The sequence below is a fragment of the Abramis brama genome, assembly GCF_963993115.1.
Source record: "Abramis brama genome assembly, chromosome: 3".
Classification (NCBI taxonomy): Eukaryota; Metazoa; Chordata; class Actinopteri; order Cypriniformes; family Leuciscidae; genus Abramis; species Abramis brama.
The window spans coordinates 9,999,865-10,022,010 of NC_139965.1; the positions used below are offsets into that span (position 1 = coordinate 9,999,865).

The 22,146-nt window shown below is 37.0% G+C and overlaps 4 protein-coding genes across 4 annotated transcripts in view; 1 reads left to right on the forward strand and 3 right to left on the reverse strand.

Annotated features, from left to right (window-relative positions):
* Window positions 1-212: 212 nt before the first annotated feature.
* Window positions 213-557, reverse strand: LOC311080215 (histone H2B 5-like; the record flags this gene model as incomplete). Its single annotated transcript, XM_084110011.1, has 1 exon — window positions 213-557. One exon carries the CDS (start codon window positions 555-557, stop codon window positions 261-263), a length of 297 nt encoding a protein of 98 aa, XP_083966137.1. The 3' UTR covers window positions 213-260.
* LOC311080200 (histone H4) lies at window positions 213-1,635 on the reverse strand. The gene has a single exon (XM_084109993.1). The coding sequence runs from the start codon at window positions 1,615-1,617 to the stop codon at window positions 1,306-1,308; it is 312 nt and encodes a 103-aa protein (XP_083966119.1). The 5' UTR covers window positions 1,618-1,635; the 3' UTR covers window positions 213-1,305.
* A 421-nt stretch (window positions 1,636-2,056) lies between these two features.
* Window positions 2,057-22,146, forward strand: part of LOC311080148 (Fc receptor-like protein 2) — a 118,951-nt gene continuing 98,861 nt past the window's right edge. Inside the window, exons 1-2 of the mRNA XM_084109925.1 lie at window positions 2,057-2,131; window positions 11,625-11,706. Of these exons, the coding sequence (XP_083966051.1) occupies window positions 11,679-11,706 (28 nt within the window). The 5' untranslated portion in view covers window positions 2,057-2,131; window positions 11,625-11,678. The remainder of the gene's footprint in view (window positions 2,132-11,624; window positions 11,707-22,146) is intronic.
* On the reverse strand, window positions 3,002-3,658 carry LOC311080183 (histone H2A-like). The gene has a single exon (XM_084109977.1). It carries the CDS (start codon window positions 3,578-3,580, stop codon window positions 3,194-3,196), a length of 387 nt encoding a protein of 128 aa, XP_083966103.1. The 5' UTR covers window positions 3,581-3,658; the 3' UTR covers window positions 3,002-3,193.

Consider the following 22,146-nt stretch of genomic DNA (forward strand, 5'->3'; position numbering starts at 1 on the left):
ATTTGTTTACGTGTACTTTTATCTTACAGCAAACATATACAATTAAACTCTTGAAATAAGTTGATTTTATTTAACGACATGCATTTTAGTCTGGGAGCTTAAGCCTTGTCTGTGAAACCGGCCATAAATGTCTTATATCTTATTGTTTTACATCAGCTCCCTCTATAAGTAGGTTATTAAATCTGCAATACAACTGCTCTTTAAAGATAATATGTGTGGCTCTTAAAAGAGCCTTTGTGTTGTGTGTTGAGCTGACTCCTCTACTTGGAGCTGGTGTATTTGGTCACAGCCTTTGTGCCCTCAGACACGGCGTGTTTGGCCAGCTCTCCGGGCAGCAGCAGACGCACGGCGGTCTGGATCTCTCTCGATGTGATGGTGGAGCGCTTGTTGTAGTGAGCGAGACGAGACGCTTCACCGGCGATGCGCTCGAAGATGTCGTTGACGAAAGAGTTCATGATTCCCATCGCCTTGGAGGAGATCCCGGTGTCGGGATGAACCTGCTTCAGGACTTTGTACACGTAGATCGCGTAGCTCTCCTTCCTGGACCATCGCCTCATGTCCTTCTACCATCCCCATTGATTCTATTGTTTGTTCTTTGTTTCATTTTCCGCATTTTTCGGAATGCAATGCAGTATCAAATATTTAAAGTACATTATTGATCATTTCAGTTGTTTAGTCAAATAAAAAAACATTAATTAAATACACAATTCATACTATATAAACACAAGATCACATACCCCCGTTTATTTCATACATTATCCTTAGGAATCGGATGAGACGTTAACCCGAGATCCTGACTCTCTGGTCATTTAAAAAAAAAAAAAAAAAAAAAAAAAAACCTTGGCACTTCTCGTAGAGTAGGAGTTTAGCTCTGGAGGCACGGTGCCAAATTCCATCCACTGGCCCTCATCAATAGACTCCATTTCTCGCTCTCCTCTCCATAATCTCCTCATATAGCTGGTGTCTGTGTCTTGTGTGTGTGTGTTTTGGAGCCGTTGTATCATCAAGTGCTTCACAGACACTGGTGGTGGATGAGGAGATTCCCTCATTTAAAGCTCTATGGTTGTGCAATAGTATATATGAAAGCAACATATACGTTAATTATATTAGAATATAATTATATTAGAATATAATTGTACAGTGACCACTGAAAATGATGCAACACTTATTAAATGGAAACACTAAATAATTCACAATATCGGTAAAATAACACAAATTTGTTTTCACCACCTCAAACTTGTTCTTTGTGTGTAAATGTGTGTGGCTCTTAAAAGAGCCGTTGGGTTTGTCTTCTTCGTGGATCTCTTAACCCCCGAACCCGTACAGAGTGCGTCCCTGTCGCTTCAGCGCGTACACAACATCCATGGCGGTGACGGTCTTTCTCTTGGCGTGTTCAGTGTAAGTCACAGCATCACGAATGACGTTCTCCAGAAACACCTTCAACACACCGCGAGTCTCTTCATAGATCAGGCCAGAAATACGCTTGACGCCGCCACGTCGAGCAAGACGACGAATAGCGGGTTTAGTGATTCCCTGGATATTATCGCGAAGAACCTTTCGGTGACGCTTAGCGCCTCCTTTCCCGAGTCCTTTCCCGCCTTTTCCTCTTCCAGACATGACTGCAAATAATCTTCAACCCACAACAGCAGATGATAGAAAAACTACTGGGGAAGAGGAGTTTATAGTCAGCTAGCGGACCTAGTTGAAACCACCTTCAGGGGCGGTTCTATTAAACATCACCAGTTACGCATTTCCAAGTCGAGGTCAGTCTTTTGATGCTGGATAGCCTACCAGTGGAAATTAATAGGATTTAAGGAATATTGATAACTGCATAATATATGAAATAAAAATAAATAATATGCATTCACTTTAATAATAATGATAATAATAATCACATAAACATAACTAAATGTCGTAGCATAACTGTGAAGAAGGACTTGCTGTAACGGGGATCAGCCAATCAGCGGCTTTGTTTCGGGGTCACCGAGAGAACGCAGTTTTCGCGCCCTCAGTTTTTTAGTTTCGTTTTGAGTTAGTTGTGAGATTGGCCGGGAAACGCATTGTAGATATTTTTCTGAGGGAATAGTTGTCGTCCATGTCGCTATTTGTTCATGTGTGCGTTCAGAGACATGTGAGTACCCTGGTGTGAATGTTTACGTATGTGTATTTTCGGTGCCTTAGGTTGTTAAACTGAGATATTATGTAGTATGTTAGCATAAAGTTCGCTAGCATCTTGCTAATGCCTAGTATTATTAGTTTTATATTAATATTGTGCTTATGTGTGTGCTCACTTGACACGGTATAGTTATTATTTGAGTGTAAATATGGTTGAGTAGTAGAGAACTATGTTTTTGGGTTGATAGTATTGAGAACTAGCAGTATGAAGGCTGCTCTTTAATTCAATAAGAAGATAATGTGTGTTACCTGGTATTTTATTTGGTTATTTGATATGTATAAGCAGCTAGAGCTACTTAAAGGGAAAGGTATAATAATTGCAATTTATTAGCTTTTCTAATTGAATCATGTCAGCACTGTTGTTTAATTGTATGCTGATATTTTCTTTTCTTTTGTTTATTGTAGAACCACATACTGTACATTCATGACGACAGATAATCCTCTGCTGACTATCAATAAACCCACTGAAGAGATTCAAAGCATCCAATTGCATTCTTATCGATGCACCACAGTGGTTACTTATCCCCAATTAGCTATACAGTCCTATCAAGTCATCATTACAATAACACACACACACACACAAAAACACTTAACCATTGTTAATTTTCTTTTATACTACTGACAGTGCGCCTCCTGATTTTCCGCTCAGTCTTCTATTATTTTTCTATTTGAACACACGAAGCCAGAAAACAGATTAAACCAGTCTTATATTTGTGCACTAGAACCCGTAATTGTTTCATAATGTTGTACAGTACGATATAACATGTAATATTTTTAACGATGCCAAAGAGGTTTATTCATAGTACATAAATCTAATGCAGCGTGTTACTTATATAGAAAAGGCTCAGAAAACTATATGTATTGTTTTACATTAACACCATAGAGTACAAAAAGCTAATTTTATTTTTATGCTGGATATTTAACTTTAATAATGATTGGATTAATGCAAACACTCTTTCTTGGAGAAATTGTGTGGCTCTTAAAAGAGCCTTTGGTCTGAAGAGAAGCTTCCGTCAGTCTACTTGGCCTTCGCGGGCTTCTCGGTCTTCTTGGGCAGCAGCACGGCCTGAATGTTGGGCAACACACCACCCTGAGCGATGGTCACGCCACCCAGAAGCTTGTTCAGCTCCTCGTCATTGCGCACCGCCAGCTGCAGGTGTCGAGGGATGATGCGGGTCTTCTTGTTGTCTCGAGCGGCGTTTCCAGCCAACTCCAGGATCTCAGCGGTCAGATACTCGAGCACAGCGGCCAAATACACCGGAGCTCCGGCACCGACGCGCGGGGCATAGTTGCCTTTGCGGAGAAGCCTGTGAACACGGCCGACGGGGAACTGCAGTCCCGCCCTGGAAGAGCGACTCTTGGCCTTAGCGCGAGCCTTTCCCCCGGTTTTACCTCTTCCACTCATTGCGGTTTAAGTTTGTTTACGATTAACGAGAGGGGAACAAATACAATGCGGTTACCACTTGCCAGTTGTGAAGTGACTTATAAAAGAAAGCGTGCTAGTCTCCTATTGGCTGAAATTTGAAAACATTCCCAGCCAATCAGTGATCTTCCCTCTGAACACCAAACCCCCCTTTCTGCTACTGACACTCAAACACGTCACGCTGTAGTTTCATTTAATGCCGCTAGTCTTCCTTTTAATTGGTGACTTTATTTTGATGATGATGATAAAAATGTGTGATTACAAGTTAAACACTTCGGTCATTAAGCATAATAGCTTTAGTTTAATTGTATAAATATGTAAACATACACTACCGTTCAAAAGTTTGGGGTCAGTAAGATTTTTAATGTTTTTAAAAGAAGTCTCTTCTGCTCACCAAGGCTGCATTTATTTGATTAAAAATACAAACAAAAACAGTAATATTGTGAAATATTATTACAATTTAAAACATGTTTTCTTTGTGAATATACAGTAAAGTGTAATTTATTCCTGTCATCAAAGCTGAATTTACAGCATCATTACTCCAGTCTTCAGTGTCACATGATCCTTCAGAAATCATTCTAATATGATGATTTGATGCTCAATAAACATTTATGATTATTATCAGTGTTGAAAACAGTTATTTACATTTTTATTTCATGATGCTATGATGAATAGAAATTTCAAAATTCAGCTTTGATCACAGGAATAAATTACAGTTTAAAAATAGAAAACAGTCATTTTAAATTGTCATAATATTTCACAACATTACCGTTTTTTTTTTTTAAATTATTATTATTATTTTTTTATCAAATAAATGCAGCCTTGGTGAGCAGAATATACTTCTTTTAAAAACATAAAAAATCTTACTGACCCCAAACTTTTGAACAGTAGTGTATGTATAATATGTATTTATGTATAATATACATTTATGTATTTATGCATAAATACTTAAGACTTGATCAAAAACATAGCATTCCCAAAATAGGCCTGTTCATTTGCTTTCACTTGTAACATAAAGGAAAGCCAATGTCACTTTTGACCAATGAAATAACACTCTTTACTATTAACTAGTGGGTGGCTTTTAAAATAGCTTTTTTATATATATATATAAAACAAGAGTTTATTTATTTTTGGCTGCTGTCTTTTTAGGTTTTGCTGCTTTAGGTTTCGCCATTTTGGGTTTGGCTGCCTTTGACTTTTTTGGGCTCTTGGCTGCTTTCTTAGGAGTTGCTGATTTCTTTGTCTTCTTAAGGCTCTTTGTTGCCTTTTTAGCAGCGGTTTTCTTCACCTTCTTCTGAGATTTATGAGCGGCGGGTTTCTTTGCTGCTGCAGTTTTGGTCTTCTTAGCGGCAGCGGGTTTCTTGGCTTTAGGAGACACTTTCTTGGCGGGTTTTGTCTTGGTCTCGCTCTGTTTCTTGTTGAGTTTAAGGAGCCGGAGGCGCCGGTCCCTTTAGTCTGGACTAGGATGCCTTTATCTGTCTGTGCAAAAGGTTTATAACTAGGGTTCGAAATGAGGGGGGTCTGGGGGGGTCCCGGACCCTCCATAAGTCATTAGGGACCCCCCATAAGAATTTATTTTTGGATTTTGGGGGGTCCCCGACAAATATATTTTAACATTAAAAAATGATTGTGAAAATTATAGGTCTTAAGTGACGTTTTATATTTATAACAGTGATTCATTTATTTCCTAGCGTGAGGCAGCAATCAGGGCAGCTATTAGCCGAGTGAGTTCCTATACAGCGTCACAGATTGTTGTTGTGGTGCTCCCGGAGACACGCACTGTAGCTGAACGCGGCAATACGATACCTCACAAAGAGTGAAATCCTTAAATGAAAATCCTGTAAGTGCTTCAATTATGTTTATATCTCCATAATTGCTTATAGTCAAATATCAGGAGTTCGAGTTCCTATATCAAAAGTTGCATTAACTAGATACCAAGCGGCAACATTCTAATCTGAAAAATGAAGCCTACCCGGAAGTGCGAAAAACTGCAATACATCGAAAATCCGCTAGAGGGAGGTCCCAAAAGGGAGCAAATGTCCATAGACACTCATGTTAAAATGTCCGTTTTCACAGCATAAATTCATGTTTTTACAGGTTGGTCCCATGGACTTTTATTGTATTTTTCGATAGGTTCCGAGTGCCTGACAACTGTGAGGGCTGTGAATTTTTTTCTAACTCGTTAGTTTAGATCGTATTTAGATATAAAATGTATGACAAATAAGGGCGTGGTTAACTTTGATTGACAGCTTGATTGACAGCTGATAACGAGCATAGGCTGCGCCAAGGAGAATGACAACCTAAGACGCGCCATTTTTTAACACAGTTGAAATATAATACTACTGTTTTTGAATCATGAAATGTAGTTTTAAGAGTTTTTCAGGCGAGAATGTAGTTGTTTAAAGCTCAAATCTGTGGTTTATTTATAAAGATTTATGAAAATTTTATCCAGGTTGTGAGATCCAGCGATGACCGGGCGCTCGGCGCTCATGTACCCCGCCTGGAACAGCCTTTCCTCGGCTAGTCGTTCTGACGTTTGCCGCGGACTCTGGCGTCTCTGTAGTGGTTAAATATGAGATATAATTCGTCTTGTGTATATCTAACGGGCGATTTTTGGTCACGTGAATCTATAATTTGTTCCCTGGCCAATCGTTTTGGAACGAATATAAGTGAATATAATCAATTGAATATAATCAATACGCGTTGCCTGAACCACATTTGTGTGGCTATAATGTTTAAGATTTCTTTAAATGAAAACGAGAAGAGTTAGTATGGTGTTTTATAACATTTCGTTGTCTAAAATATACAAACCGGAGTAGCAGAGCGAGCTGAGTGACGCGCGCTGCGTCCTTTACCCATATATGGATTGGCCAGAAGGTGGGCAGGGTTAGGATTTCCCAAGATTTTCCAAGATGGCGCCGCCCATACCCCCATAAACGGCTTCAAAACCGTTCTTCAGAAAGTCTATGGGTGACGTCACAGACGCTTTGTCCATATTTTTTACAGTCTATGCTATACCCAGTGTAATGATTAGAAGAGTACGTTTGTCAACGTTGCTAGCTGTATGTGTATGAAGCCAAATGATCTGCCAGCTAACAGCAGACTATGGAAGCTTGTTTCCGCCACAGAGTGAAAAATAAAAAAGGTAATTGCGACTTTTTAATCTCACAATTCTGACTTTTTATCTCAGAATTACGTGATATAAAGTCGCAATTGCAGGTTATAAAGTCAGAATTGCGTGATATAAAGTCGCCGTTGTGTGTTAAGTCAAAATTGCGTGTTATAAAGTCAGAATTATGAGATATAAAGTCGCAATTGCGTGTTATAAAGTCAGAATTGCGAGATATAAACTATTCTGAAGTAAAAAAAAAAAACTTCACTTTTTTTCCCCTTAGAATTGGACTTTATATCTCACAATTGTTAGTTTATATATATATTATTTTTCTTAATTTAGAATCCTGCATCATGGAGAGAAAAAGAGAAAAAAATAACTTGTAACTTTGTTGCTCCAGAGTTAGAGGTTTACCTGTTAGATTATAACCACTTCTCCAGACACCACTACAATACTGGGCCTAGCCCAAACCATGAAAAACATCCCAAGACCATTATCCCACCTTCAACATTGGTCCATGTAATTTTGCCTACAGTATATAGTGTAGCAAGGTAGTCTACAGAATTTTTAATAATTTAATAATTTAATTTTAGAGGACCCCCCAAGAGTCCTAAGTCATTTCGAACCCTGCTTATAACTCAGTTCAGAATGACACCTTTTTTTTCACTGTTTCCACCAAGGCAGAACGGTTTTAACTCTTGTAGCTGTTGTGTATTAGTTTTCTATACTGATTACATTGAATTTGTGTAGGATTAGATTTTGTACCTAATCTTGCATATTTATCTCAATATATAGGCTAATCATAATCTGTTGAACACTTATTATAGTTTTTTCTATATGCATTTTTTTTTTAGGTTTAATGACCATAAAAGTGATATCAACCAACGTTGGCAGGCCTTTAAATAAATGTCATCATTGTTCACAGTCTAAATGAGTTCAGTTTCTCTCAGGTGGTTTAGCAGTAACTTTATAGCAGAAGTCACAGTATGTTGTGGGTTGTTTCCAAAAGCAGCCGTTCTTATATAGTGGGTCTAACTTTTCAGAGGCGATGGGTGGGAGAAAACTGAAATTAGATTCACAGCAAAACACATCACTTACATTTTCACATGTTGCAGAGGCTTCTTTCGGCTCACTGAAGATGTAATCACTTTAGCAGCTGCTTGTAGAGCGAATATGACTGTTAAAGTCTTTAGTTTAAGAGGCTTTGTTAAAAAGGTCATTAGTTATAAACCTTCTGATTAAATTTAATATCATATATATATTGATAATGTATATTTCATCTGTGTTTTGGTGTAATTTAATTGCAAAAGTATTCGTTCTTGAGGTACATTTTAAAGTTGTAAACAACATAATGCGCATGAAGCCCAGACAGATTCACTGACAGAAAAACTGTTTACGGTTTACTCTAATGTATGACACAGCAAGTTTGTTTTTCTTTAATTATTAATCTCATGTCTGTATTCATCATGTGTCTATTTTAAATTAGTCTGTGTAAGTGGCCACTGGAGGCCGCTAGAGGTAATGCATTCACAGTCAGGTCATTCATGTGACTGGGTTGGAGCAGAGAATGTCTAATAGGAAGAGAATTGGCACTCTCTGCTTACTTCCGGTTTCTGGACTGGCTGCAGTAACACGTCTCTGTCCATGCGGGGGCGCTCGCAGGCGAGTGCAGAATGAATGGAGGTCTATGGCGAAATACCCCTCAAAATCCACTTTTCTCAGGATATAATTTTTTGTCTAGTAATTTGAATGTTGTATTCGAAAGGAGATGCAAAGAAATTACACATTGCTGGGTGTTAGATTTTTTAGAGTCACTTATTTGCTTTAAAAAGTCTTTTAAAATGTCAATGACGTCACACACATCATACGACCAGAGATACTGCTTCACGGCAATCCTTCACTCACTCTGGTGAGTTCGCGCTCTGCACTTTCTTTTCTCTCGAGGCATCGACAACACAGCTGACACAGGTAAATACACGTGCTAGAAGAGTTTTTGTTTTGTTTGTTTCTGGTCCCGCTTCGGATGCCACGATGCCATCAAGCGGTATCTCTGGTCGTAATCAGTCCTTCACTGACCAATCAGCGTTCATTAGCAGAATGCTAGCATGTTATGGGCAACAACAACTCAACCTGTAAGAAATCGAAAGGACATAAGTTCCTGTTCATTCAACTTTCGACCTATAACCCATGTTGAACTTGCAAAACCTACAATAAAATCTGAGATTTCTCAACGGCAATCGGGTGAAAGAGACACATTTAGCCGTCTAGCCCCATAGACTCCCATTCATTCTGCACTCGCCCGCGATCACCTCCAGTGGAATTCTAATGGAACTGCAACCAAGATCGATACAATGGGGCTAATAGGAAGTGCCAAGGCTCTCCGTAGACGGGCTCTGGTTGGAGGCTGTGAGCGCAGGATCCTGTATGGCTGATCAACAGTTTGCTCTTGCCTGATTTCTCTCATCTCAGAAGCTCAGGGACATATTTCAGAGACCTTCAAGCTAGCGGCTAATTCAAGAAAGCAGCAAGTCTAAAGTTTGTACCCTGAGGTGTGTATTATTTGGCTCCATAAGGAAAGGCTTTAAGGATGTAAAATGTCTATATTGACTGTTGCTGGAAATTGTTTTGTTGTGTATCTTGTACCAGGAAAGCTGCATGTGTTAAGTGAGAAAATTATTGTTTCATGTGTTGTTATTTTTAATGTTAATTGCACATATCCACAAATGCATGATGATGCACTGTAAAAGAGGTGAGGATTTATTTTTATTTTTATTTTATTTTTTTTGTAAAAAAAAAAAAAACCCTGCTAATATCTGAGATATGTGGTGACAAATAAACGGGTTATTCCCAAATATCTACTGACCAAGTCTCTTTCCGGACACCCTGTGGAGGGTTTCAAACTTAACCGGCAATTTACCTAAAGATGATTGTGCTTTCAACAGCCAACCTATTTTATATATACATACATACACACACATACATACACACACACACACACACACACACACACATACATATACAAGGCCTAAGAGTTGAGCTCATAGTCGTGGTTTGACTTCTGCTCTGTTTCTGCTCTGTGGTTTTAACCAGAGTAGTGGAAACTTTTATGCACAATCTGCATCTTTAGTTTCATAAACCTCAAATTATCATCACAAGGTCAATTTTCATTGACTTCCCTTTTTTAGAAATCCAAAACCATGTTAATTCTTCTCTAAAAGGAGGGCAGTGAGAAAGGGTTGTCTAGAAGTGATGAGAGATGTCACTTCTTAACTGCCCTTTCCCACTATATCCTTTTAGAGAATACATAAACATGGTTTTAACCCTCTAATGGCATGAATTGTTATTTTGCGAGGGAAAAAAATTCACCCCATTTTTTTGGGAGCTTGGGGGTCCATGATAATATATTCATCATAAAATGTGTCCAGCCAATCACAAAGTAGTTTAAATTAGGTGGTTGCTAGGGTGTTCTGGGTGGTTGCTAGGGTGTTCTGGGTGGTTTCTAGGGTATTCTGGGTGGTTGCTATGCTGTTAGGCGGTTGCTATGGTGTTCTGGGTGGTTGCTATGCTGTTAGGCGGTTGGCGGCAATTTTCGATGTTTGCTAGGGTGTTCCTGGCGGTTGCACACACACATACATACAGTAACTCACTCACACACGCACAGACACACTCACTAACTCACATACACTCAAACATGCACACACGCTCACACACATTAACTTGCTCACACACACTCATTTCACCGAACAGACATGTCAGCTGATATTATATATCTTTTTTATTTTTATTTTTATTTATTATTATTATTATTATTAAAAAAATAAAAAAATAAGTAAAGGAGCAGTGTGAGGTCCAAAAAGGTAGTTTGCTGCCTGAGATAAACATCATGCCATCTTGTTGTGGACAATTATCAGTTCATTTGTACATTTGAGTTCATATTGAGTCTCTGATCATTTGAAATGAATGTAGTAAAAGATAAGTGAAATATTTTATAATGAGTATCTTTGTTTACTTTCTTAGAAACAATCACACTGGGCTTTAAATGTTGACAAATTGCTGCAAATTATGTGAAAAAGAATGAAAACACTTTCATGACGAAGATTTTTATCTCATATTACAGAAATAATGTTTTTAATAAAATAAAAAAGGATGGAAAATATGCAGATTCTGCCAGGATTGAATGACATTAGATTACTTGTTTATTCAATCCTCATGTAAAACTAGCTTTATTAAACAAACAAGCTATTTCAAATGCATCCACTTTATCAGCAACAGGGATTGTGATGTTGACTGCAGATCGCTGGTCGACAGCTTGTGTGTTTCAGGGTCCTAATGTTCTCCAGATTCAGGGTCTGTTAACACACATTAAGGAAACTTTTTAAAGGTCAGGACTCATTTTCCAAAAGGGCCTATTAACTTTATTAACTCACTACTACTAACCCTAACCCTAATTTAAAGAAGCTCTGGCCTTTTGTGATTCTGTTTCTCCAACCATCTCTTCAGCTCCATCGAGTCGAGGCCTGTTATACTGAGAGCCGAAGCGCTGAGGAACAGAAAACACCTTTGACCAGCAGCATTTTAGTTTTTATGGAACGACACTTTATGATATAAAAGGCTGTATATTTCATTCACTGATATGTTGTAGAGTTACATTAGACACACATTAGATGTCGCGTGGTGATTTCACTTTAATCACTGTCTGTCTTCTATGTGTGACTGTGAACGAACACAATAACAGTGAGAACAATCTCCATCAGAACTGATCTGGAAAATATGATTTTAAGTAGATGAACAGAGCTGTGACAACTGGAATAAATTAGTAGCTAAATATCTTAGACTGGATCTCTCTTTTCTTTACCTGTGTATTTCTGTGTAGAGTTTTGTCTCCTCCTCCCTCGTCTCTTCTTTCAAACACAGGAAGTGTGTGTTTTAACACTCAGCGCTGTTAACACAGTCTATTAATGTGACAGTATGGGCTCCAGTGCACTGCCTCTCATCTGTGAGTATTTGATCATATTCTTTACTATCTTCTGTTTTCTGTTCCTAATGCATTGTATTCAGCCGAAGATGGGATATAATAATGATTGTTGTGTAGGAGAGTCTATGAATCCACAGTCTCACTGCTTATTGTATTATTTATTGATCAGATTCAATGTGATGATGTTATGTGTTGATCAGATAAAGAGGTTTATGATGCATTTATCTGTGTGATGATGCGTGTGAAAGATGGAGGCAATGTGTGTTTGTATTTTTGCTTTGATGTTGTAACATCTTTCTTCCTATTTCACGTAGTTGAGATAACCCATACAGAAAAAAATATATATTGAAATATATTTTAAAGTGTCAAAAATATATGTGGCATATATTCCAAATACACTGAAATATATTTGCATTGTTGTTCACTTATATTTATCATTTTGAAATATATTCTGAAATATAACAAAAATATATGATGTTAGGGTGTGAAATATATTTACATTTATAACATGTAATGTAAAATATATGACAAAATATATGGTCATAAAATGTTTAGCTTGCTAAAGAAGGGTCGAAAATGTATTTTGATCATAGTAATTCCTCTACCTTTTCCCCTATACACAACAGTAGGCTACCATATTTCACTACTGTATTATGACACACAGCTATAATAAATACTGTACTTACATTTAAATGACTGCAATGTAAAATAACAGATAGTTGCTTTCCTAGGACTATTAGGCCATATTAGGTGGCACGTACCTAACACTAAGTGCAATTATTAGATTTATTGTTGTTTTATTGACATCTTTCCTGAAGTCATTTAAATATTGAAAATATGCACAATATTTATGATGCAAGTATAACAGTGACACTCCAACAGTGAAGTGTTTGTTTGTGAAAATGTTAACTTTTTAAATTTCAAAATATATATCAAATGAAACAATTTGCAAAAGTTAAAACATATATGAACATATATGTTGTTAGTAAATATATTGACATATAAATATATTCACATAGGCTATTTAACTAAAATATATTTTCAAAAAAATAGTAAATATTTAACTAAAATATATTTATTGGGCCAATTTCGAATATTTGCATATATTCCAAAAATATATTTCAATATATATTCTGAAAATATATTTCAAATATATTTCTTTGTGTATGGGAAATCAGATGTATTTGTGTTGATGTGAGTTAGTGTTGAATGATGCTGTATCTTTAAATAATCTCTCCATCAGAGACTCAGAGAGTTTGAGAACAGAGACCGAACACACACTCATCTTCTCTATCACTTCTCTTTCTCTCTGACTCTCTTATAGAGAAATAACTGCAAAATGAATTTGGCCAATTAAATTTCATTTTTTAAACAAACAGTTTATCAAACAAAGTAGAGCTTTTCTCAGAGCTAACTTCTCTTTTCTGAGACACGTTTCAGTTTTTTTTAACCAGTTCGCCTGAACTTCATATTTAGTTGTTGTGTGAAGTCAGTTCACACGTGTGTCAGAATAACCACAGGTTTCCAGATCAAGTTCATGACGTCGACATATGAACATAGTATCTCAGACTTTTGTTGTCCTTTTATATATATTTATTTATTCATATTTTAGCAACGCTAATACATTTTATTTTGACAAATGTCTTGATTGAAAACTATGCTTGAGCTATATTTATTTAAATAGCAAATATACTGATACATGTTTAATGTGGTTTAAGGGCTTTTTCACACTAGTTTGTTTGAGAGACTGCGAGCGGTCAACACATTAAACTACTGTGGTCAGAATATGGTTTGTTTTTGGGTCCTTTTAGGAGGAACTGAGATCATTTAGTGTTGACGTATGAATTATTTCTGCCGAGGCGAGAGCTCTTGAAGAGCTGAAACACACAAGGTGTGAAAATACTCTTAGACCAGAAGAATGAGGTCACTTGCTGCAGGTTTTCTTTCTGGTTCACTGTAGCTGAACTGTAGCCTGGCAAGCCAGACACACATGGAGATGTTGGGTCTGGGAACACACCATTGGCAGGACTCAATCCGAGGGCCGGGATAAACGGTTGTCTTTCAAATTCCCTCTGCACACAATAGGATAGCGCTACAACCAACCAGAGTGTTTACCCACCAGGAGCTAGTTGATAAATTAAACTTTTGCCGCATCTGGTCGGCAAAACTACGAACACATCTTCCTTTTTTAAGAATGACTTCAGTGCCGTTCTTTGTTCTTTTCTCAAAGAAAAGCTTAACTCCAAGTCCTCCAGAGTCGCGGCCAAAGCCGATTCGAAAGACTGTCTGTAGCCATTCTTTGTTTTCAAGTAGCAGGGAAATTATGACTAATGACCACAGCAGCGGGAATCCACCTGTCACTCAAAAGTGGACACCCATAATTATGCACAAATTTAAGGCTTAATATAACACTGATTCTTGGGAATTTGGCTAAAACAGGTTTTAATTTTGAAAATAAAAAGTTAGTAAAATTACAAAATCTGAAGATATATTATTATTGACCAAGGTCTTGGCTGTTCAGCAATATATCGGTGCAACCTCCTCATTTTGTATTTTTTTCATAAAATAGGCGTTTTTCCAGTTATTACTTTGTTTTTGTCAACACCGTCAGACACAATAAAAAGCAAATCATTTTTTATTTATTTGGTCTAATATGTATTTAGAGTTTTTAAATCATTATCTGGCATTCTTAGTACACATATTTGCTGTTAAGTGTGAAATATTCACTTTTTTTCATGTTTTATACTGTTTCACGTGTACTCCTTTAAAAGATCTAACATCATACAACGTTTACTTTAAGCCTAAATAGAAAAAGTGATGTTTTTTTATTTAACAAACATATTTTTTGTATTAAAAGATACCATTACTTTAATAACTCAACAGCACTGAAGAAACATATTGTAAGCATATTCATTTAAAACAAATAAAACTCCCTCTGACGGTGGTGACTTTAGAACTGAGGGTGGTGACACTAATCTGACGGTGGTGACAGTGGCCTCATTACAACATACAATTCCAAAATTTATACAACTCAAGTCAATGGCTTCTTGCTTAACAACTTTATTTAACTATTTGGTCCAAAAAATAACAATCCTGAGCACTGTGATAAACATTTAGCCTGCCTACTCCGAGCTGGATCGTGTATGGCCTGATCCACCGGACTGTTTGGGGGAGTTTCTAGGTGATCTGAGCCCTTTCTCTTACGTTCTCTTGATACTTTTTGTCTATGTTTCCAAGCCTTTCTCTGACTTCTCTTTTCCCTTTCATTCAAGTCATTGCTATTTTTTTAGCTTCCCTTCCTCCACCCTCTTCTTCCATCTTTGCCTTTCCGTTCTGAGGTATTCCGCCTTTAAAGGAGAACTTGGCAACTTTTTTAACTTAATAAAACTGTCTAGAAATAATTTGGATGGTTAAACAACCTGTTCTGGTGATATTGGTGACTTTCCCCGCTCCCCCCAGCGTTCCCATGCGGAAAACCAACTTGGGGACTACTGTCCCGGCAAGATAGAAATTGGAAGTCTTGTGAGAAGCGAGAACGAGAAGCGAGAAACACGAACTGCTTTACAGCAATTCGACATAAACACATGCCATATGATACTGTGTATGATGCATTACCCACCTCGGCCGGCTACGATAATAACATATGCACATGAGCAGTGGTAGAAAGGGGGAGGAGGGTGCCTCAAGTGAGTTTTTTTTACGACTGTGTTGTGAAATATACGGCCCACAGCTGTAGGGGGAGCTCTTTGAGAAAACACGCGACAACAAAAGTGAAGATCAGCGAAGAAATTACTAGAGTTGCCGAGTTCTGCTTTAACTCTGCCTCACTGTGTATTATCTCTCTCCGCTTCTTTTAATATTCCCTGTTTCTTCTCCTCCACAGATAGCTGCTACCTAGCAATAACTTCCTAAAATACTTAAAGTCAAAGTTGACCTAAAGTAATGACTATGAAATTGGGGGGGGATTACAGTGAATGTTAGATTTGGTTAAATGTTGTCATGCCATTTTCATTTGGCTTTAGTCATGGGAGATGCATAGCCTACAAGGGATATTGTATGTGCTATATAGGTAGGTAGTAGGTGCACTATGTGCATCCCAAATGACGTAAGCCAAATGAACATGGCATAATAGTGAATTGAGAGAGAGGGAAGGTTACCAATGGTTATACCGCAGTTAGGTCCGGTCTAATTACACTGAACAAAATTATAAACGCAACACTTTTGTTTTTGCCCCCATTTTTCATGAGCTGAACTCAAAGATCTCAGACTTTTTCTATGTACACAAAAAGCCTATTTCTCTCAAATATTGTTCACAAATCTGTCTAAATCTGTGTTAGTGAGCACTTCTCCTTTGCCGAGATAATCCATCTACCTCACAGGTGTGGCATATCATGATGCTGATTAGACAGCATTATTATTGCACAGGTGTGCCTTAGGCTGGCCACAATAAAAGGCCATTCTAAAATGCAGTTTCATCACACAGCACATTCCAACAGATGTCGCAAGTTTTGAGGGAGCCTGCAATTGGCATGCTGACTGCAGGAATGTCCAGCAGAGCTGTTTCCCGTGAATTTAATGTTCATTTCTCTACCATAAGCAATCTCCCAAGGCGTTTTAGAGAAACTCTTGTTCGTGAGGATGTTCATGGATATCCACGAACATCCTCACTCTCACTCGTGCTATATTGCTTAATAGTAGCATGCGGTGTAGGCCTGTATGGAAGAAATATAGGGAGAATTACATAAATACAAATATAAAACAGGTTAATGAAACATTACAGGCCATATTGGTATTTATTGTGATCAACAATTATATTCTAGCCTTCGTTGAGGACCATTTGGAGGTTTTTGTCACCACCGTCAGACTGTACGTCACCACCGTCAGACAGAAAACCTGATGGTGGTGACGTATGACGGTGGTGACAAAATATACTCTTTCACATGATATGCATGAGTTGTTCACATTAGCCATCTTTTTTTCCCTCTGTTGCTATCTACTTCAGACCTCTTCTTAAAAAGTATACATTTATGTCATAATCTAATCTAATGTTTTTTTATACAAAAGAGACGGTGTTGACATGTTATGGTTGTGACAGTAGCAGTGTCCAAAAATATGAACAAGTCTAAGAGAAATTAGCAAACTTACAGGAGCTTGAGTGATCTTGAAGCATGCAGAACATGGTTGCGTTCAGCCCCGACAAAACGTTGCACAACGTTTTTTAAACAGAAACGGTGATACGTTGAACACACTGTTCTGATGACACAAGAGTTGCAACTATGGCAGCTGAGAAGGCCATTCTTTGTGTTCTTTGTGAAGAATTTTCGGAGCCTGATGAAATCGGTATAAATATGTGTTTAATACTACAAAATATGCCCGATGTTACAGTTACTGCACTTGCCACCCAGAACAAAAGAGAACATCCCAATCGAGTGAAGGGATTGCTGAAACTGAAGCACACATCTTACCTAATTCAGACTAAAACACATCTATTTAGCCTCACATACTGACTTTATTTGTAGTTCATACTGTTTTAATACCCTGTATTTTCTTTCTCGTTTTTAGGAAAAGCACTTAATTACCATTGTTTATTTCTATACCAAATGTCATACACGCAATGAAGCTAAAAATATAAACAACTACATCACTATGTTGATATCCTATATTTTTACAATAAAACTTATGACAAACATGTCTTCTAATATCCTCAGTTGTTGTGTATACCGAGCTGCACATAGACAGTGGAGCTGCATCGAACACATTTGTAAATTACTTTCCTTGAACCCATTGTGCGAGTTCACTTTAATACCGCGTGCTTTATATACATGTTGCTGCTGATTGGACTGCAGTTCTGACACACCCACCAAACAAGAGAAAACGTATCTCAAACCCCGTTGCACACCGGTGCACGCCGTTTCCAGAAAACATGACGTTCAACCCGGAAACCGTAGCAAAACGTTGCGCACCGTTTTGAACTTGAACGTGCCCCAGTTGAAGGTTTGAAAATGGGGTCCCCAGGAATTAAGTTGACCTTGTAGTTGCCTGATTTTATTGCTTTTTATAAATATCTGACGGTGGTGACGAATATGTGGGACACATTTTGAGCAACCACAAAATAATTGTAATATGTATTAAAAACTACAAACAGTGAGGTTTGAACAATATTTACTATGTACTCTTTCATGTGGTAAAGATATTTTTCAATTTAATTATTACGTTTTGTTTTTTTAATCAAGTTGAAATGATTATCTCCTATCCGAGGACAACTGATTTTGTAGGCAATGGGCCAGCATATAATCATTAAATTAATACAAATTAAAAATAAACCTATAAAATAACCTTACATATGTGCAAAGGACCCCCTGATTATAACCTTGATTCTTTTTATTCATGAAAATGTTATTAATTTCCAACAGAATTAGCACTTTTCTTCGTGGGACATGTTTTATCCAAATTCCCAAGAATCAGTGATAATTTAAAAGTTATAAAAAAATTCACCCCCCTCACAGTTGTCATGAAGGGCAAAATTAGCTGTATAGACCAAAGCCACTTTTTGCACCAGGCTGTAAACATGTTTTTTTCTGCTGTAAAGTTGGTCATTTCAACATGGGGGAGATACAGATTTGACTCACTTCTGCACCCAGCCTCAAGCGGCCAGTTGATGAATTGCCATTTAATACACTTCCGTGTTGGTTTCAAGAGAGAGACAGAGGTTGCCGCTTGGGAAATTCACACGAAACCATCAACTCTGTCGTCATTATGTTAATTCCGCACACCGACTCTATACACGATGTGATTGGCCTGACGAAAGGCAATGGGGAGTTGCTAGACTACTCTGGCTGCAAAATCAAATTTGCTGCCGCTAGGGTGTGTCTAGATTTCTAGGCTAGCTGAACTGGGTTTGGGTCATTAAAGTGTACTATATTATATTAAGTGTACAAATTATTTTTGCAGCCAATATAACTTAAAGGCGCAATGAAGTTGAGGATGCCGACGTCGAACAGGAAGTGATGTCGTGTGTCTCAAACACATTGACCAGGGGCACGTTCAAGTTCAAAACGTTGTGCAACGTTTTGTCGGGGCTGAACCCCATGTTACAGTTACTGCACTTGCCGCCCAGAACAAAAGAGAACATCCCAATCGAGTGAAGGGATTGCTGAAACTGAAATGGAAGCACACATCTTACCTAATTCAGACTAAAACACTTCTATTTAGCCTCACATACTGACTTTATTTGTAGTTCATACTGTTTTAATACCCTGTATTTTCTTTCTCCTTTTTAGGAAAAGCACTTAATTACCATTGTTTATTTCTATACCAAATGTCATACACTTGCAATGAAGCTAAAAATATAAGCAACTACATCATTATGTTGATAACCTATATTTTTACAATAAAACAAACATGTCTTCTAATATCCTCAGTTGCGTATACCGAACTGCATCGAACAGATTTGTAAATTACTTTCCTTGAACCCATTGTGCGAGTTCACTTTAATACCGCGTGCTTTATATACATGTTGCTGCTGATTGAACTGCAGTTCTGACACACCCACCAAACAAGAGAAAACGCATCTCAAAACCCGTTGCACACATACTGTCTATGGTTGCACACCGGTGCACGCCGTTTCCAGGAAACATGACGTTCAACCCGGAAACCGTAGCAAAACGTTGCGCACTGTTTTGAACTTGAACGTGCCCCTAATTTGGTTCTGAAGCTTGTTCTGTTCCAGTGAAGAATCATTGATGTGAAACGTTAATCACATTAATGTTAATATTTAATTTGTAACATGTATGCAAGTGTCTTTATTCATAAAGTGTGTCTTTATGTACTGTGTTATAATGCATTATAGTGGTGTGAAAGGTTCATAATTCTATATTATTTATACATTTTTAATTGTGTCCTTCATGTTAGGGTTAGGAACATGTTATACAGACAAAATTCAATAGGGAGCAAAAATAAATAAATACAAACTTAAATTAAAAAACAAAAACAAAAAAAAACAAGAGAAAACGAATAACTATGAAGACAGTTACAGAAATACACTGATATCACATTTATTGATGAGTATAATGTCATATAATGTTGTATGTTGTGAAGCTCAGTGGTTCAAACTGCTGCTTTATTGTTGAGCATCAGTGAATCAGTGAATCAAACAGTGAATCAGTGAATCAAACAGTGAATCAGTGAATCAAACAGTGAATCAGTGAATCAAACAGTGAATCACTGAATCGACTCTCTTTTTTTTTATTAAATGCCAGTCACATACAAATAATAGATTTAAAAAAAAAAAATACAGACAATATTCAAAATTCAACATTACAACAAAATAAAAAAGAAAATATAGTGCAAATTAAAATAAATTATACAAGTAAAAGAAAAAGAAAATAATATAAAAGGAAAAGAAAAAGAGTATGAGATCATCAAATAAATAACCTAAAAGCTTCACATAAAGACCTAGTACATTTTGCTTTGCTGTTTTTCAACCCAAGTAGTAACTCAATATAACTCTTCATTTCTATCCGAAACAACCAAAAATTGGGTTTTTCTTTAGCCCATTTTTGCTTATGAATATGGTATTTTCCCATTATCAAACAGAGATTAATAATGAATGCCACATCTGGTGACAGTCTTTGTCCATAAAAAAAAAAAAAACGTGTCAGAAAAACAAACTTTCATCCCTAAACATTTACAAAGAAAACATTCCAAATCTACCCAAAACATTTTGCTGTAAATGCAACTAAAAAATAAATGGACAACACTTTCCTCCTCAGTGCCACAGAAATCACATTCAACATCTACATCAGCACGAAACCGAAGAAAAAGAGTTTTAACTGGGTACACCAGATGAAGTATCTTAAAATACTTCTCTCACCTTATTTGTTATGCAGTATTTTTTTGGCAGCAACCATGCATATCTCCAGTCACTCAACTTTAGAAAGCCAGTATGTTTTAGAAGGTATTGGGCTGTATTCAGTAAGTAACTTCCTAATAAAGTCATTATTCCATCTTTTATCAACTATATTAACTCCTTTAATTGCAACATCAGATCTGAAACTCACAGTCTCCTTATTCACATTTCCTTTAAACAGACATTTTAAACCGGATGGTATAGCATCGAACGCTATACAATATTCTTTTGGGATTATTGGAATATTATACTTTTGAAGAAATTCTACATATGTATACAGGTGCCCATTCTCATTAAGTAACTGTTTAACAAATATGATGCCATTATCAACCCATTTTTGAAAAAACAAAGTTTTATGCTTAAACGTTATATACCGGTTATTCCAAATTATACATTTGTTTGGAGACAAATTATGTTTGTAGATAAGCATCCACGAGAGTAGCACGGTCACCTGCCTGTGAAAATGACTTAGTCTAACGGGAATCTTACTGTAACGATAACCAGCTGGAGTGCCCTCGAGAGCCACCAGAGGGCGCTCCACAATAGACTAGGATCACTTCCTCATAAACTACATTTCCCATAACTCAGTGCCCGGACTCATCAGCACTCATCATCTCATTCACCTGTGTCTTATCATCTTGTTTCACTCACACCATAAATACCTGGTTTTCACATTCACTCAGAGCGAAGTCTTGTTTAAGTGTTATACTGCATCTCTGAGCGTTTTCTCTGGTTTCTTGTATTCTGGTTTTTGGATTTTTTGCCCTGTTCCCTGGATTACTCTTTTGCCTCTGGTCCCTGCCTGTTTTGTTTGTTTCTTTGTTTGGACTGCCTGCCTGTGTACGACCCCTGCCTGTTCTTTGGATTACTCTGTTTATTAAAAGCTGCATTTGGATCTACCTTTGTGTCTCGGAGCAGTTTCGTAACACTTACTGATTTCAAAGTTGCATTGCAACAGAAAAGCACATTTAAACCTCCATTACCAACCGAATTAGTTAAGGTACCTTTTTTAATGTAATGAGATCTATTTCTCCAAATGAAATTGAAAAGATTTTTATCGACTTCTTTAATTATGTTATCAGGGACTTCTAGTGAAATAGCAGGATAGAGCAGACGAGATAAACATTCAGTTTTTGATAAAAGAATTCTACCATTAATTGACAAGTCTCGCATTAACCATAAATTAAATCTATTTTTAACTTTTTGAACTACAGATTGAAAATTAAGCTGACCCCTTTCCTTTTCGTCTTTACATATTTTGATTCCTAAATAGGTAATAACATTCTTTACAGGGATGCCATTAATATCAAGAAGATCACTATTTTTCAGAGGGCACAACTCACATTTGTTTAAGTTTAATTTTAACCCTGAGACTAATGACAAGTTATTTAAACAATCAATCACACTTTTAATTTCTAATGAATCTCGAACAAATATTGTTTTATCATCTGCTAATTGACAGCATTTTATTTCTCTTAAATCCTGATGCCGTTAAAATTTAAAAAAAAAAATATATAAAGAGTCATTGTCTGAGTTACAAGTAAAAACAAAAA

Excerpts from the sequence above, each read along its gene's own strand:
- LOC311080200 (XM_084109993.1), bottom strand. The coding sequence starts at position 1,617 with ATGTCTGGAAGAGGAAAAGGCGGGAAAGGACTCGGGAAAGGAGGCGCT.
- LOC311080183 (XM_084109977.1), bottom strand. The coding sequence starts at position 3,580 with ATGAGTGGAAGAGGTAAAACCGGGGGAAAGGCTCGCGCTAAGGCCAAG.